Raw genomic sequence first — 15793 nt, 5'->3', positions numbered from 1 at the left:
TTTAACTTTTCCTTAAAGTGATAATTTCCAGAAAGAGCACAAGAATGATAGAAAGTGTGGCAGATGGCCTGAGTGGTCTGGTCTAATTTGTATTCGCCTGACTCCAGCACCCCTGCTGGCATTAGGAGAGTGTGGTGCTGGTGTGATTCTCTTTGATGACTGCTTCTCTTTCACCCATCCTTTCTCTCCCTGTGGGGCTCAACATTCAGATAAGATCCCCTCTCTGTCCTCCTTGTCACTTAGAGTTTTCCCTCATCATTTCCTCTGTCTGTTTTTGCCTTCTCTTTGGGCAGTGGGACCAAGTGGGCACAAGTGGGTCTTCTCTCCACTGTGCAAGGGATGGGTTCTGCTGCCTGGCTGTCATCAAGTCGAATGGCTGGCCAGGTCTGAGGACTCATCGTGAATCGAGATGGCTGGGACCGAGTATGCAGAAGAAATCTGTTCTGTGTAGTTGTCAGGGTTCCAGGTGGTTACTTTTTAATATTCCATTACTATTAATAGTTCTTTCCTCTTTTGTCTATGTCTGTTTGAAGTCTTTTTCTTTAGAATTCTGAATTGACTTTTCCGGAAGTTATTTGAGTCTGGTTTTTTTGTTTCTTTTTTTCACAAATTTCTTGGATCCTTAAGCTAAGTGGGAATGATGGCTTCACACAGAACATCTGTTCCATTGCTGTTTTAGCCATCAATAAAATTGTTAATTTTTTTACATACTGAAAGTTCTTAGCACTTGAATTAATACTAGCTTTTTGTGCTCTGAAACTAGAATTCCTATAAATTAATGAGAATTTTTGTGCATTTTGGTTCATTCTAGACCTCAAGCTTTCTGTATTATATTTCACTTTGCACAAGAGAAAGAACTATCAGCAGATGAAACATTCAGATTACTTTTATAGGATATGAATTGGTGCCTAATTTCACTTTCTTTGAAAAAGATTCAGGGTTTACCCAACCTTGATTTTAGTCAGCCAGCCAGTGTTTCTTAGTTAAATTGTGGAAGTAGGGAAGAATCTGTAAACTAGAGATTTCTTCTTTTTTGTTTGGTGGGACCTTTTTATGAGATTATTAGGGACTCTGCTTAATTGGTTGTCATCGTTCAAGCTTTAAGTGATCTAAGGTAAATTTTTTTAGCTAACTGGTATTTAATTCCCTTTTTCTCTGTAGCTTTCACAAAATTGATCACAGTGAATGGACAAGAATATCATCTTCAACTTGTAGACACAGCTGGGCAAGTAAGTATCTCCTGTATCAGAATCTTGTACAGCGTCTCTGACAGTCCTGGCCCTGGCGTTGATGCTTTTACACACAACAGCAACGCCAGGAAAACCCCTTGTGATTTGTGTAGGATGGAATATTAATAGGCTGTTTGCTTTGTCCTTGTAAGACTTTCATGGCAGTTTTTCAAATAATTAACTTGTTTTCTGCTTTAGAGTTGTTTTAAGTATATTCATAATGTTGTGTTGGGGCCAGCCCCATGGCCGAGTGGTTAAGTTCACGTGCTCGGCTTCGGTGACCCAGGGTTTCGCCGGTTCAAATCCTGGGTGCAAACATGGCACCACTCATCAGGCCATGCTGAGGGGGCGTCCCTCATGCCACAACTAGAAGCACCTACAGCTAAAATACACAACTGTGTACCGCCGGGCTTTGGGGAGAAAAAGGAAAAATTAAAAATCTTTAAAAAAAAAATTGTGAAAGTTTATGTTTATGACAGGGATAGTGGTTTCCTATTTTCTAAACTTAATTCTGTACAGGGAATCATATTAGTGCTCTTCCTCTATTTGTAATATGTATTCTCCTACATTAAGAGCAAAAGTAAATCTTTTCTAGGGAAAAGGCAGGAGAAAGATTTAGGGCAGAAATGACCTTGTTTATACATGGTTATATGATTGCTAGAGTAAGAAGTGTCAATTTGATTTGCTAGACAGTCAGTAATTGCCAGAGCTTAAGTAACCCCCAAAAAAGATATTCACAGGTTATTGTAGCAGCGATGTGGGTAATGGGTCGCTAGGGGAATTGACTGTAATCAAAGGATGAAAGAAATTGAGAGAACTTGAAGGGAACAAAGAAAATCCTTTGACAGCTTAACTTCCCTGTCACCATGGCAGCCAGCCCAGCTTTTACTAGGAACCATTCTGTTAGGCTGCATCTATTGCAGTTTATTGGAGGATGGGGAGTGCAAAGAAGCTGGAACGTCTAACTCCTCACCTTGCGTCTTATGCTCAACAAAGGATCAGACTAAGAGGAGGGCGAATGTAGTATAATCTGGTCTGCCACGTTAAATGGAGGCTTTTTTCCTGGAACCTGGGGAGATTGGGATAGACCGGAATGATGTGGCCTGTCTCATGGGTTTGGAATGAGCTCCCTCTGCTTTATGTTTTGAAGTGAGCGTGGAGGGAAAGTGTAACCCTATAGTGAAGCAAGAATGTAGCTGTGTTAAGTTGTTTCAGCACTGGAGAAACCCTGGAGTTTCTATTCGGGAAGCTTCAAATAAAATAAATCAAATGTGTATGTCACAGAGATGGAACATAACTCTCACTGACCATATACACTCCCACCTGGTGGTGGATATAATAAGCCTTCGTCATCAGGCCTCATGATGGTTTTCTTAGAGCAGAGTCCTCCTAGGCTGTTATTCTACAGGGAACCTGTCCATTGTGTAATGGGAGTTTGCAGCTTATTGGAACAAGGAGAGCAGTAGAAGTCTCCGTGAGAGAGTGATGGCATAGAGGACCTAGCTTCTCTGAGAAATTAGTGTAGAGGAGCCTCTGGGATGGGACCTTGCGTTGGATTCTTAGGGTTTGTATTCTTCTTTTATAGTTATGGCGACTATGTAATTTATTACCTAAAATAAGACATTTTTAAGAGTGGAGGGGGCACTCAGTATATTGATTCACTGAGACAGCAGGTATAAACTGAGAGTGTTCTAGGCAGAGAAATATGACCACACACCATTTATGGTGGGACTGTGACGTTACAGATATTTCAGTTTGCCCTTATATCTCTGTTTTGAATTTTCATGAAGCTCATGGAAAGTGCGGGTAAGGATGTAAATTGGTAAATCACTTCCATGTAATGTTACTCTAGAAATACATTTAAAGTGGACCAGAAGGAGAACCAAGATGTCATAGTTGGAGTATGGCCTCTGCAGTCCTGCTGCCTGTGTTTGAATCCTGGCTCTTCTTACTAACCAAGTGACCTTGAGAAAGTCGTGAACCATTCTGTGCCTCAGATCTTCATCTGTAAACTGGCGATAATTGTGGTACCTACCTTCACAGGATTGTTGTATGCTTTAGAGTCGATTTATGAGCTTACAGAAGATTTGATCCTTATTTGTAGCTCTTTGATGCTGCTGAGGCTAGAGCGGTGCCTAGAGGCCACACTCACTCGATGTTGACAGTGTGAGTGGGTGTCGTGCAGGTGTCTTAATACTTGGAGGAGAGCTGTCCTTGAAAACGTTTCTCTGGAGAGAAAATTTCTTTATGTTGACTCTCCTTATCAAAATAAAAGATATATTCCTCTGAGGTTATGTTTTACTCTAAAACATAAAGGCACACTTGGGCATCTCACGTCTTTAAATGTTTTAATGATAGAGTGATACAAAGAATGACCCCAAAAGGATCAGAGATCTCAGGGAGTGAGCTTACGGTGTGAGGGATGGCAGGAGCAAGGTCAGTTACCAGCTCTGCTTGTCTTGCTCCTTTGGGTTCTGTTACTGCCAAATAAGAATATTTAGAGAATTTTTGCACAAAGTATATCCAAATTTAGCTACTTTGAATAAGTTGTTTTCATTGCAGCTAATAGTTGTTAAAAGCTACATCCAGAGCTGAGAGATCATAAAATAAAAAGTTATGCTAGTATTTGCCATCCATGATGGTGTGACAACAGGCCTTTCCTCCTGCTGTGGTCCTACCCTCACTCTGTAGAAACTGGATGAGACGGCACTTAGCATTTACTGCTCCAAGAGCGGTTTTTAAATTGAATTCATGTGGGCTGGGTGTGGGACTGCTAGTACTAGGGGAAGGTGATTAAAGGACAGATTCTTTGAAAGCTGTATATAGTAAATTTGTTCACTAACTTACACATTTTGGGAGTAAAATTGCACATAAGAACTTGCTGTATAGCAATATATGATAGCAAGTACTGTTTGCTTAGGAGCTTATATTATAGCTGATTTAAGTGCCCAGCTAGAGATGATGGTGAGCATAGTTAAATACAAGTTGATTATTTTTAGTTTGAATGAAATATTATATTTGGGCCTAATTTAAGTAGAGTCAGTGATGGTCAATTTTATAATGTCAAATTTCCCTTTAAAAAAAACAAGTATTACTTAAGCTTATTTTTAGAAAACAGTACTAAGTGCACTTGTTACAGAAGTAAACTAGCACAAAAGGTAAGTAGTGAACTGTAAGTCTTCTCCACGCTGGCTGCCCCAGGTCCCCCCCGACAGCAGCCCTTGTTGCCGAGCTTTAGGATGCGGTTCCAAGATACTTTTTACATGAACATGCAATGTAGTTTTATTCTTTTCTTTTTAACACAAAAAGTAATGTATCTGTATATTTCCATCTTGGAGATTATTCCACATCAGTACCTGCAGCCTCTTTTTTCTCCCTGTGGCTGCATACCATCCCATTGTTTGGATGTATCATAATTTAACCATCGATCAACTAGTAGGGGGTTTCCAGTCTTGCTACCACCAATAGCGCTGCATCAGTATCTTAGTCATTTTAGACAGATGGCATGTATGTAAGAAAATCTGCATGGTGGATGCTGGAGCCAGGGTCACAGTTCACACTCTCACCAGCTGGGAATGGGAGTGCCTGTTTCCCTACACACTCGCCAACATAATGTGTAACCAGCTTTTTTGTGTGTTTGAAAACCTTTTTTTTTTTGAAGTCACAATGGTTTATAACATAGGAAGTTCAGGTGTGCATCATTATATTTCAGCTGCTGTTTAGACTACATTGTGTTCATCACCAACAGTCTAACTGCCGTCCGTCCACATTTCTTGGTATTTGCCAATCTGCTGGGTGAAAAATAGTCCCAGTATCATTTTAATAAGTGTATTTCTTCTTATGAAGGAGTTTGATCATATTTTCCTATGTTTGAGGACATTCGTAATTCTTTTTCTGTGATTTATCCTGTCTATTCATGTACTTTTCCCTTTTTCTATTGAGTTGTTGGTCTTTGCTTATTGATTTGAGAGATCTTTTACTATGTGAAGAAAATTAGTATTTTGTATATGATCTGAGCTGCAAGGTATTGTTTGCTTTCAATTTGTCATTGGTTTATTGTTTTTGAAAGGTTTTCAGCCGTAAAGAACTTTTTCATTTGGTTGAATTTACTTAATCTCTTTTTAACTGATACTATTTTTAAAAAATTCTCCCATCTACTATGCACATAGTTTCAATTTTCATCTTTAAATCTTTGATTCCTCTGGAATACATTTTTGCTGAGGTGTGAGTTAGAGATCCAACTTAGCCCCAGATGGCTCTGCATTTGTTCCCTATACATTTTGTTGAGGGTTACTTTTTATACTTACTGATTTGAAGTGTCAGTATTATCATGTACCTAATTCCCATATTTATTTGGGTCTTTATAGATTTTCTGGTTTGCTCCATTCATGAGCCGGTGCTGTACTATTTTGATTGCCATAGCTTTATGGGTTCCACCCAGTTGCCTCTGAAATTGCTGTTCTTTCTCAGAAAGTATACTTTTTATCAGGATCATGTTACAATTATATATTAATTTAGGATCGATCAATGGATAGCCTTATGATTCTGCATATTCTTGCTGAAGACCGTGGCACACTCTTCCATGTATTTAAGTCTTTTATTTCTTGGGAGTATTTTAAGGTTTTCTTCAGATGGATCGTGCACTTTTATTTTCTTAAGTTTATTTATAGGAATTTTGTCGTTTTTGGTTGCTGTTATAGCGGGCGGTCTTTTTCCTTCATTCTGCTTTCTAACTAGGTTTTTTGCACCATGCTTCTAGAATATGCTTATTCTGTTCTTTATTTCCACATCTTCCTTTCAGGGAAAAAGTAATTTGAACTTTGGATCTGCTGGTGACTTAAAATCATTTGGATTTTTTTTGGAGGAAGGCTAGCCCTGAGCTAACATCTGCTGCCAGTCTCCTCTTTTTGCTGAGGAAGACTGGCCCTGAGCTAACATCTGTGCCCATCTTGCCCTATTTTATATGTGGGGTGCCTGCCACAGCACAGCTTGACAAGCGGTGCATAGGTCGGCACCAGGGATCCAAACTGGTGAACCCCGGGCTGCCGAAGCAGAACGTGTGAACATAACTGCTGCACCACCGGGCCGGCCCCAGGAATTTTTTTTTTTAATCTGGGTGAAAAAATCTGTCATTCTGTTAACAATTTGTTTTCATAAATCAACACCAAAATGAATTTGACGTAATGAAAGTTGTACTAATAATGAAAACAGTTTTATTTAGCGTGTGTAGTAAGCTCTGTGATGCAGAAGCGCTGCTTTCTGATTAGTGACTACTGTTTATGATATCAGAGAGTTTACAGTAAAAGTTAATTTTTCTTTGATTTTTTTTTTTTTTAAGGTTTTTTGCCATAGGGTAGTAATTCAGGGCCTTGTGAACATTAGTTGTTACCATACCATGGAATTACAAAGTTAACAGAGACAGTTACTTGATATAATGGTGATTGCCATTATTTTTCTCTAGTGCTTGGGATATGTAGTATATTGACAATTGTATTTCAACTGAGAATGAAATGTTTGTTCCGGACAGTGGCATGTGCTAATGAAAACTACATTGACCTTAGAACCTTTCCTATGCTTTAATAATTCTGTATCTAAAGCAGAGTTTTGTAAAGCTTTATAAAACTGAGTACTAGCTATACGCTGTTGCATAATGTGTACCTTTGTTTTTAATCCCTAAAGTTGCTCATTAAATAACTCATTTGATCCTCAAAAGTCTGAGTACACTGATCAAGCCTAGTGTTTTGATTCTCTTCTCTCCCCTTCCTCTCTCTCAAGTGCCGGTGGCAGCCTACTGACGACCAGTAGACTGGTGCTCAGGCCGTTGTGACTCATGTGCAGAAAATAGGTCAAGTGATAATATGACATTTCGAATATGAAAATGCAGATTAATGGAATAAACCAGTAGCACTTGTGAATTTCCTGTGAAGTCTTAAGACATTGTGGACTTTGCATCCATAAAAGAAACGTAGTAGTGCTTTCCCCTTGATACAGGATCACAGAGCCGGTCACCTTTCCATTCATTCCATTCTCTTCTCCCAGGAATGTCTCCCAAAAGTCTTAAAATAGCCAGTCATTTTTTAATATTGGCTTTATAGCACATTATCACCCCTCAGCCAGTCTTACATAAATCTTAAGTTTGTAGGCTATGTTTCTAGAATGATATTGTAACCCACTTTTTGTTTACTTTGATTTCTTTGACCAGGTGCTATGTGAAAAACCTTGGGTAAAGATTGCTTGTTATGACATATGAAGAGTTTACTCAACTGTTATTATTTTTTCTTCCACAGGATGAATATTCCATCTTTCCTCAGACATACTCCATAGATATTAATGGTTATATTCTTGTGTATTCTGTTACATCAATCAAAAGGTGAGCCTCACTCCTGCCACGTGCTCCTTTTAAAGGGTTAGGCTGGAATTAGTGTTAGTAACAGTTAGACTTGGTTATTAGGCTAAATGTTTTTTAGTGGTGGTCTTGTGGAGCAAACAGGTAGTTATGGGGAAAAATTACCCTGATAGATGTTCTCTTACACTCGTGGAATAAAAACTCCGTATTTCTTACTTGAAGCTGCCTAGATAGATAATGATTGAACACGATCTGAGCTTTCTACTAATCGGGATGAGAAATACATAAATTGATTTGCTTTTTGTGTGTTTTCACCATATTAATGTGGAACACGGGCTGACTGCTGGGGCCCTCTAGCTAAGGAATGTTCTACACATGTTTATTCAGAGGTTAGAATTTGTGTTTATATGGTTTGTCAGCCCAGTGTTAGGCTTTCCTATTTAAATGTCTTACCTATTTCATTTTGAATACTCTCAGTAAGGATTACTGAGTGTCAAATAATGCTCATGTGAAAAAGATTGGTGGGAAAAAATAGAGCAATTCCTTGTGTTCAGTTTATTTTATGTTAAAATGGTGACTCTGTGACATTTTATATTTTTCCCACTATAAACATCTAAAAACATCAACACTAAAATGGATATCTGATTTCATGCTTTTGTTTTGTAGTTTTGAAGTGATTAAAGTTATCCATGGCAAATTGTTGGATATGGTGGGGAAAGTGCAGTAAGTAGCCGTACTTTATCTCGGTAGATACGTCTGTTGTAATAGTAGCTCCTGGACAGTAAACTCCACACTGACTACTTTACTTCCTTTTTTCTCCTCATATTAATAGAATACCTATTATGTTGGTTGGGAATAAGAAAGACCTACATATGGAAAGGTATGTAGCTTCTAAATAATGACTGATTTATAAAATCAAGGCTAAGATGATTTAGTCACTGAAGTTCCATTTTTAATTACTGTTCTTACAGCAAGAATATTTTTAGCTGTAGCATATCTGTGTTTCTGTGTTCAGGAATGTGGCAGTGATTGTACATAGGAGAAATAAAACTGCAGTATAAATCCCACATATGTTGATAAATGTTTCCTGTAGAAAAGAGCGCGCAAATACTGTAGAAAATTATCTTTAGATTCTTCTACCATTTTGCGTAAAGCAGACTGTAAAAAGACAACAGTAACACTCATTTACTGAACAAATCGTTTTTTTGAGGACTGAGGTTAGGGTTAGAGTGATGAACCAGGTGGGCAAGGCCTATCCCCATGATGTCTAGAGAGGAAGGCACTTGCTGGCTGAATGCCTGCAGCCTGTGCACAACAGAATTGGACTGTGGCCCCTCCAGAATTGCCCCTGTCCTCGGGTGCTTACAACCTAGGTGTAAAATAGTCTATTGTTACAGATACTGGAGTACTAGGAAATACAGTTATGTTCTCTGAACTGTAAGAGCTTGCTGGAGCATGGGTAACCCCATAGGCGGTGTGTGTCCTATTCCCCAAGTCGGGCGTAGTTAAGATGCTCCTCTGTGTTGCATAGTGGATGGTAATACTGAGCAGAGCTTGCTTCTGCTTCGTAAGGGAAAAATTGATAAAAGTGGAGCCTGTTTCATAAATCAATTATAGATGTTTTATGTAATACAGAGAAAAGTACTTTATTTAGAATTTTATTTTTCCTTTAGGGTGATCAGTTATGAAGAAGGGAAAGCATTAGCGGAATCTTGGAATGCAGCTTTTTTGGAATCTTCTGCTAAAGAAAATCAGGTACTTATTCTTTAAAACTCTTCAGCCTGCCTTCCATCAGTCATAGGCATGTGTTCCTCTTAATCAGTGTTTCACCTCCTATCACTCCTGGTTAATCTTTATCCTTCCACCATTTCTAATGTTAGTCTTTGCATTGCTTTAGGAAGATTGTATTTATGTTTTAATTCAGTCAGTGTTCTACTTATGATGGGACCTAGAATATTTGTGAGATAAACAGAAGTTAATAGTAAAGGAAATACTACCTTTATGAACATATATTGTTATTTTTGTTTTATATTAAAGACGGATACAGAAATAAGTCCAGACACAGGAAAGAAGCAAGAATGATCTTAAATTACTCTGGCAATAATTTTCTGTCTGCACCTCCCCGCCTTTTTCTGTAAGAGAAACTGAGTTAGATATATGTGTTGTTTTTAACATAAAAACTATTAAGAACGATTTTACAGGCATTTATTACCAATTTCAGTCCTGCAAATATTCCTTTCAAGGCCTGTCCCAGGAAGGATGTCACATCCACTTCAGAAGGCTTCCGTAGCTCCTCTTTCCTTTTCCTTCCATGGCTTGAGTTTAGACCCGTAGCATCCAAGCTCGTCTCCAGCCTCCGTTTCCTCCCCAGTACACTTCTCTTGGCTGCCATTAACTTTCTAAAGCTACGGCTCGGATGATGTCACCCTCTACTCAGACTGTCAGTGAGTTGCCCATTGTCTGCAGAACAAGGCTCGAAGCCTTTAGCATGATATTGAGTGCAGTGATGACTTGCGCTTTTCTCGTTTCTTCTCTCACTACATCCTGTACTTCACAATCGCGCCAAACTACTGCCACTTCCTTAAACACAGTGGGCACTTTGAAAATGCCTCGCCTTTACTCATGTTCTTCTCTGGCTTAAAATAGCCTTTCTCTAATTAAGTACTTAAATTCATATGGTGTTTTCTAGTTTTTAACGTATTTTCAACATGTTATGTTGTTTGATCCTCAAATCAATCAAAAGATTGATCGGTTTTCATTACTGTGAGGCAACAGCTCAGTGAGGGTGAACGGCTGGCTTGTTCGGGGTGAGGAGAGCTAGCGCACAGTCAGCCTGGTGCTCCTTGTTCCCCGTTCTGCCACTCCTTCCCATTACTAAGACCCCTAGCCCTCAAGGTTCCCTTAAATTTCCCCTTCTCAGTGACCCCCGCTGCTTGATTCACCCAGCCAAAATTAACAATAGTTTCTTTTCTCTCGTCTCCCTTCATTCACTCTGAGATCCAGGACAGCGTGGTTGGCCTTTGTGGCCTCCATGGTGTCCCGCACAGAGTTCTTGTAGCTGGTGGTGCTCAGTCAGCCCAGCCGTCCCTTCAGAGTCAACCCTCTTCGTCTCTGTTCAGACAACGAGGGATATTAAATCTGTGTGATTGGTTCCCGAGTTCCAAACAGCAAGGGATTTATCTGAATCTGTTCAGTTCCTGAGTGCAGGTGGTGAGAATTCAGATCATAAGAATTAAGAGGGGCTGGCCCTGTGGCCGAGTGGTTGAGTTCGCGTGCTCCGCTTTCGCAGCCTGGGGTTTCACCGGTTCAAATCCTGGGCATGGACATGGCGCCACTCATCAAGCCGTGCTGAGGCGGCGTCCCACATGCCACAACTAGAAGGACCCACAACTAAGAACACACAACTATGTACCGGGGGGCTTTGAGGAGAAAAAGGAAAAATAAAATCTTTGGGAAAAAAAAAAAAAAGAAGAGAGTAAGAGACTTGTGGTTTTAATTGAATGAAATCAAACCCTGATTGGGTATCTAACCTATCCTTAAGATCATCTAGTTGAACGTCTCATTTTAGAGTTGAGGAGTTAAGAGGTAAAATGACTTTTCTAAGATCACTCTATATATAGTATAGGAAAGAGAATTAAGTTTTAAATTTAACCCACATTGGGTCCTCTCTCCTGTGCCTCAGGCTGTCTAGTGGATGCAAACACGGGCCTTGTGCGTGACCCAAGTGCAGTAGAGATTAAAGTGCTCTTGGGGAGAGACTGTTCTGGATTAAGAGTCTGTGTGTGAACCTTAATTGGAATCTGGTTCTAAAAACCCTCGTGTAAAAGCCATTTTTGATCAGTTGGGGAGATTTTATTATACTCTGGATATATTAGGGAAAGTGTTAATTTTTTTAGGTGCAGTGATCGTACTGGGATTATGAAGAGAATATCCTTACTCTTAGGAAATGCAAACCAAAGTATTTAGGGGCCAAGTTTCATAATGTCTGCAGCTTACTTTCTTTTTTTTGAGGAAGATTAGCCCTGAGCTAACTACTGCCAGTCCTCCTCTTTTTGTTGAGGAAGACTGGCCCTGAGCTAACATCCATGCCCATCTTCCTCTACTTTATATGTGGGACGCCTGCCACAGCATGGCCTTCCCAAGAGGTGCCATGTCCGCACCCAGGATCCGAACCAGCAAACCCTGGGCCGCCGAAGTGGAACGTGCGCACTTAACCACTGCGCCACCAGGCTGGCCCCATGCAGCTTACTTTCTCATGGGGTGTGTGGGTGGATGGACGGAGAGAGTGAGCCAGCTGATACAGCAACGAGGTTAACACTTGCTGAATCCAGATAGCGGGGCAGGTTGATTATTGTTCAGTTCTTTCCATTTGTCTGTATGCTTGAAAATTTGCATAATAAAAATTGGAGGTGGAGAAATGCAGTTGAATGGCCCCAAGCTCTCTTTGGGTCTGTTTGCTAGCTTCTCTCTGCTTCTCCTGGGTGAAGGTCTGAGGGTCCTAAAGCGCTCATTCTATTTGGCGTTGTAAGTCAGCCTCAGCAGTGTTGCTCACTCTTCGTGGCGGGGGCGGGGGCGTGTTACTGTGCTATGTGTGTCTGGCAGTTACTGTGTTATCCTTGCTGCCACCTCGAAGGCATGGATGGCTTTGGACCCCACCTCCACTCTCGTTAAGAGGACTTGCTTAGGAAGGCGAGGTTGCCTCAGGTTACTTTCTCTGGTGAGAGTGACCTGTACGGTTTGCTTAAGGTATGTTACTAAACTCCTGTTTGAACTGGCACGCAGGCCTTTTCTCTATCTAGTTTGTGTGATACTTCCCTTAGCTTAAGGTTTTCATATGCTTCTACGTAGGTTTATTCTTTAATCTTTTAGTTTCCCTTAGCAGGTAGTAAAGGGCTTTTTGAATACCCAGATAAAAGATGAATTCCACCGAAGGCTTAAAGTTAAAATGAAAAAATTTCAATTAGTGTAATTCTTTTAGGTTTTGATAAATTTAGCAAATTTGTCTGATATTAGCCAAAAGCCTAAAAGAAGGCAGGAGTCTTGTATGGTAGCCTCAAACATCTTAAGCCAGACAAGCCCAAAGACCAGATGAGCCAACTGATGGTTGTCTCGGTCTGCTCTGGCATCATTATCAGATCGACAGATACCTGAACAGACGTAATATGAATCCTTTACGGCAAAAAGATTCTTGTACCAAACTAGGTAAGTCCAGCGGTGATGAAGATGTCCTTGGAAAGCAGCAGTCCTGATCAGTACCTTAAAGGCATGTCTAGGTACTTCTCAGCTCCCTGTCGCGGCTCTTGTCATACTCCTGCCCATTTGGTCTTTGCGTGTGCTGGAAGTGAGGGGCGTCCTGAGCCTAGGGAGTTTCTCCCTGTCAGGTGGGAAGAAACGAGTAATTCTAGTCCCTTAGAAGAGGCCCTTCTGGAAGAGCCATGAGCGATTCTAATCCGCACACATACTAGAAGGCTACTACTATGTGTCCGTTTTAGTGGGGGAGAGAGAATTTGTGCATGTAGTGGACACACACACACACACACACAGCATCAGTAGTCATGTGATCAGAGACCAATCTGTGTGAACTGCTCAAATTTTTTATTGAAAAGTTTTCAAGTATAATTTGTTTGTAATTTGTATTACTTACTAAAAATCCACTATTTTAAAGTAAACTGTCCTAAGTAAAGTTTAGTCAATTTTGTTGGTAACAAAGTGCTCAGGAGTAAAAATTGTCAAGTCATTGAAACTGCCGCAATAGGAGGGAGACTCGCTGAAGCCAGTGGCCTTGATTAGCTGCACAAGAGGCTAGGACCTGGGGCTGGTGTTGGCTTGCTTAGGAGCGCTTCGTTCACGCCAGCGGGAGAGAAGGAGCCAGGGTAGAGGGCCCAGAGTCAGGGGACGCTCGGTCTGGTGCGCAGAGGATGTGGCGTTCCCTTGTGAGCACTGCTTCTGCTCTCCCGGTGAACTGTAACCCAGCTGTCAGCTGGTGTGAGAGCAGGGGAGAGGTTTTAGAAATTTGAAGCGAAAGGAGAAGGTGTAAAATTTCATCTGGAGGAGTCTCTGGACCAGGGACATGGAGTTGGGCTGCTGGCGGCACCGAGGCTCCCCTTTGGACTCAGGGTCCTGGAGGTCAGGTGAGCCCCGGCGCAGTATGGGTTTCCCTGGGCTGCGTTGGCTGTGAGGTTGCCGACCCCAGCAGGCGGACAGTCAGCAGAGAAGAGAGTCCGAGTCCACGGACTGTGATGGTGGGCTGTGCAGTCTGTGCTGGTCAGGGAGGAAAGTGAGGACAAGACATGGCTGAGGGACAGGGAAAATGTAGTCGAATCAAGGAAGCAGGTCCCTGTGGGGTTAGGAGTTGTCGCATTCGGGATATCCAGAGACAGAAGGAAGATGGGTCTGGTGGGTGCTTGACCTTGGGGTGAGGGAGGAGGGCGGTTATTGGTAATGACAGGGTCTAGGCACTGGCCTCCAAGGCTTTGGGGAACAACAGCATTTTTTGACTACCACAATGACTGCATTTAAAGTATAGGAACCGACATTTGGCCTAAGAGACGATTTCTTGCCCCAAATGACAGTGACTCCTCCTTGTGAAGGGCTAGTAGGGTTGCCCATGGGCCGAGAGGCTGACTGGTCTTCTCCTTGTTTTTCAGACTGCTGTTGATGTTTTTAGAAGGATAATTTTGGAGGCAGAGAAAATTGATGGGGCTGCTTCCCAAGGGAAGTCTTCCTGCTCAGTGATGTAGCTCTGCAGAGCCTGTCCACTGAAGGAGCAGGCTGCCCGGCGTCCTTCCCGGTAGACTCGGCTGCATTTCTCTTCTGTTAACCTGAAAGATTTCATTTGGGTCAGAGCGCTTTCCCGCCGTCCCCTCCAACCCCTTCAGATTATGTTAAACTCTGACTCTGTCCAAATGAGTTCACTTCCATTTTCAAATTTTAAGCAATCATATTTTCAATTTATATATTGTATTTCTTAATAATATTATGACCAAGAATTTTATTGGCATTAATTTTTCAGTGTAGTTTGTTGTTTAAAATAATGTAATCATCAAAATGATACATATTGTTACACTACTATTAACTAGGCTTGGATATATCAGTGTTTATTTCATTGTGTTCAATGTATACTTGTAAATAAAATAGCTGCAAACCTTACTCCCTGGTGCTGCTCAGTGTGGCTTTGAAAGAAGGAAAGCTTGTCCTCCTGAGGGTTTCTTTCTCGGCCTCTAGGAAGGCTCAGCATTGGGTTCCTGGAACTGGTGGAGGCTGTGGCTGCAGGCAGAGGCGAGCAGAGCCCGCAGGGACTGCTGACCGCAGGGGCTCCAGGCCGCGAGGGGGCCGCCGGACAGCAGTGGGCGGGCAGTTGGGGAGAGTAGAGTGCCAGAATTGGGATGGCTCTCTGTCGACTGAAGCTCTGCCTCCACCCCCGGAGGCCCGGCCTCCACTGGATGTTTCATGCGGGCCAGGTGGCGGGGTTCCTTAGAGCTGCCTTGTTCCCTGCTTGCCAATTAGGCTACTCGAAGAAAAGGAAACCTTAAGAAGTGCTTCCGTGGGGCCGGCCCTGTGGCTGTGAGTGGCTAAGTTCACGCGCTCTGCTTTGGTAGCCCAGGGTTTTGCCGGTTCGAATCCTGGTCACAGACATGGCACTGCTCATCAAGCCACGGTGAGGCAGCATCCCACATGCTGCAACTAGAAGGAGCCACAACTAAAAGATACACAACTATGTATCAGGGGACTTTGGGGAGAAAAAGGAAAAATAAAATCTTTAAAAAAAAAGGAAACCCTTCGTGTCCCTCCTCGTGCCTAGCTTGATGTCCATGTCAGACAGGATCTGATTTAGAAAACAGATCTGCCTGTCACCATCCCCAAAGCTCCAGCGTGAAGCGTTCTGTGTAGAGCTCCGTGCACCTCCTTCCGGCACAGGCTGTGTCCCTGCTCTGCAGGCAGCAGCGGTGAGGAGGGAGGCGGTTGGACTGCGTGGTGGCCGCCACCTCAACTGGAGGTCAGAGTTCAAGGTGAGTGATGTTTTTAAATGATGCCCCTTCCAAGTTAACATTTCGCAGGGCTGTTTCCAACATTTTAAGGGAATGTTATCGACTCTGTTAATAAAATACAATTTTGCCTTATAACTGATTTTTTTAATGAAAAATTGTGTTTTTAGAATATGCCATTATTTTAGATCTTTTAACTGTTTTTGTCTTGACATTCCAAGATGAAATTTGAA

The 15793-nt window shown here is 41.8% G+C and overlaps 1 protein-coding gene across 3 annotated transcripts in view; it reads left to right on the top strand.

The window, feature by feature from the left end:
• The window catches only part of RHEB (Ras homolog, mTORC1 binding), a 45151-nt gene extending 30427 nt beyond the window's left edge, over positions 1–14724 (top strand). For all 3 annotated transcript variants that reach the window (XM_070616897.1, XM_070616900.1, XM_070616898.1), the window contains 6 exons: positions 1162–1229; positions 7517–7599; positions 8242–8298; positions 8408–8455; positions 9249–9330; positions 14223–14724. In XM_070616897.1, coding sequence (XP_070472998.1) covers positions 1162–1229; positions 7517–7599; positions 8242–8298; positions 8408–8455; positions 9249–9330; positions 14223–14315 — 431 coding nt within the window. In that variant the 3' untranslated portion in view covers positions 14316–14724. The remainder of the gene's footprint in view (positions 1–1161; positions 1230–7516; positions 7600–8241; positions 8299–8407; positions 8456–9248; positions 9331–14222) is intronic.
• The last annotated feature ends 1069 nt before the right edge of the window (positions 14725–15793 follow it).

The sequence above is a fragment of the Equus przewalskii genome, chromosome 4, assembly GCF_037783145.1.
Source record: "Equus przewalskii isolate Varuska chromosome 4, EquPr2, whole genome shotgun sequence".
Lineage (NCBI taxonomy): Eukaryota > Metazoa > Chordata > Mammalia > Perissodactyla > Equidae > Equus > Equus przewalskii.
The sequence above is the reverse complement of the archived record's forward strand: the minus strand, read 5'-3'. Positions and strand labels throughout refer to the sequence as shown.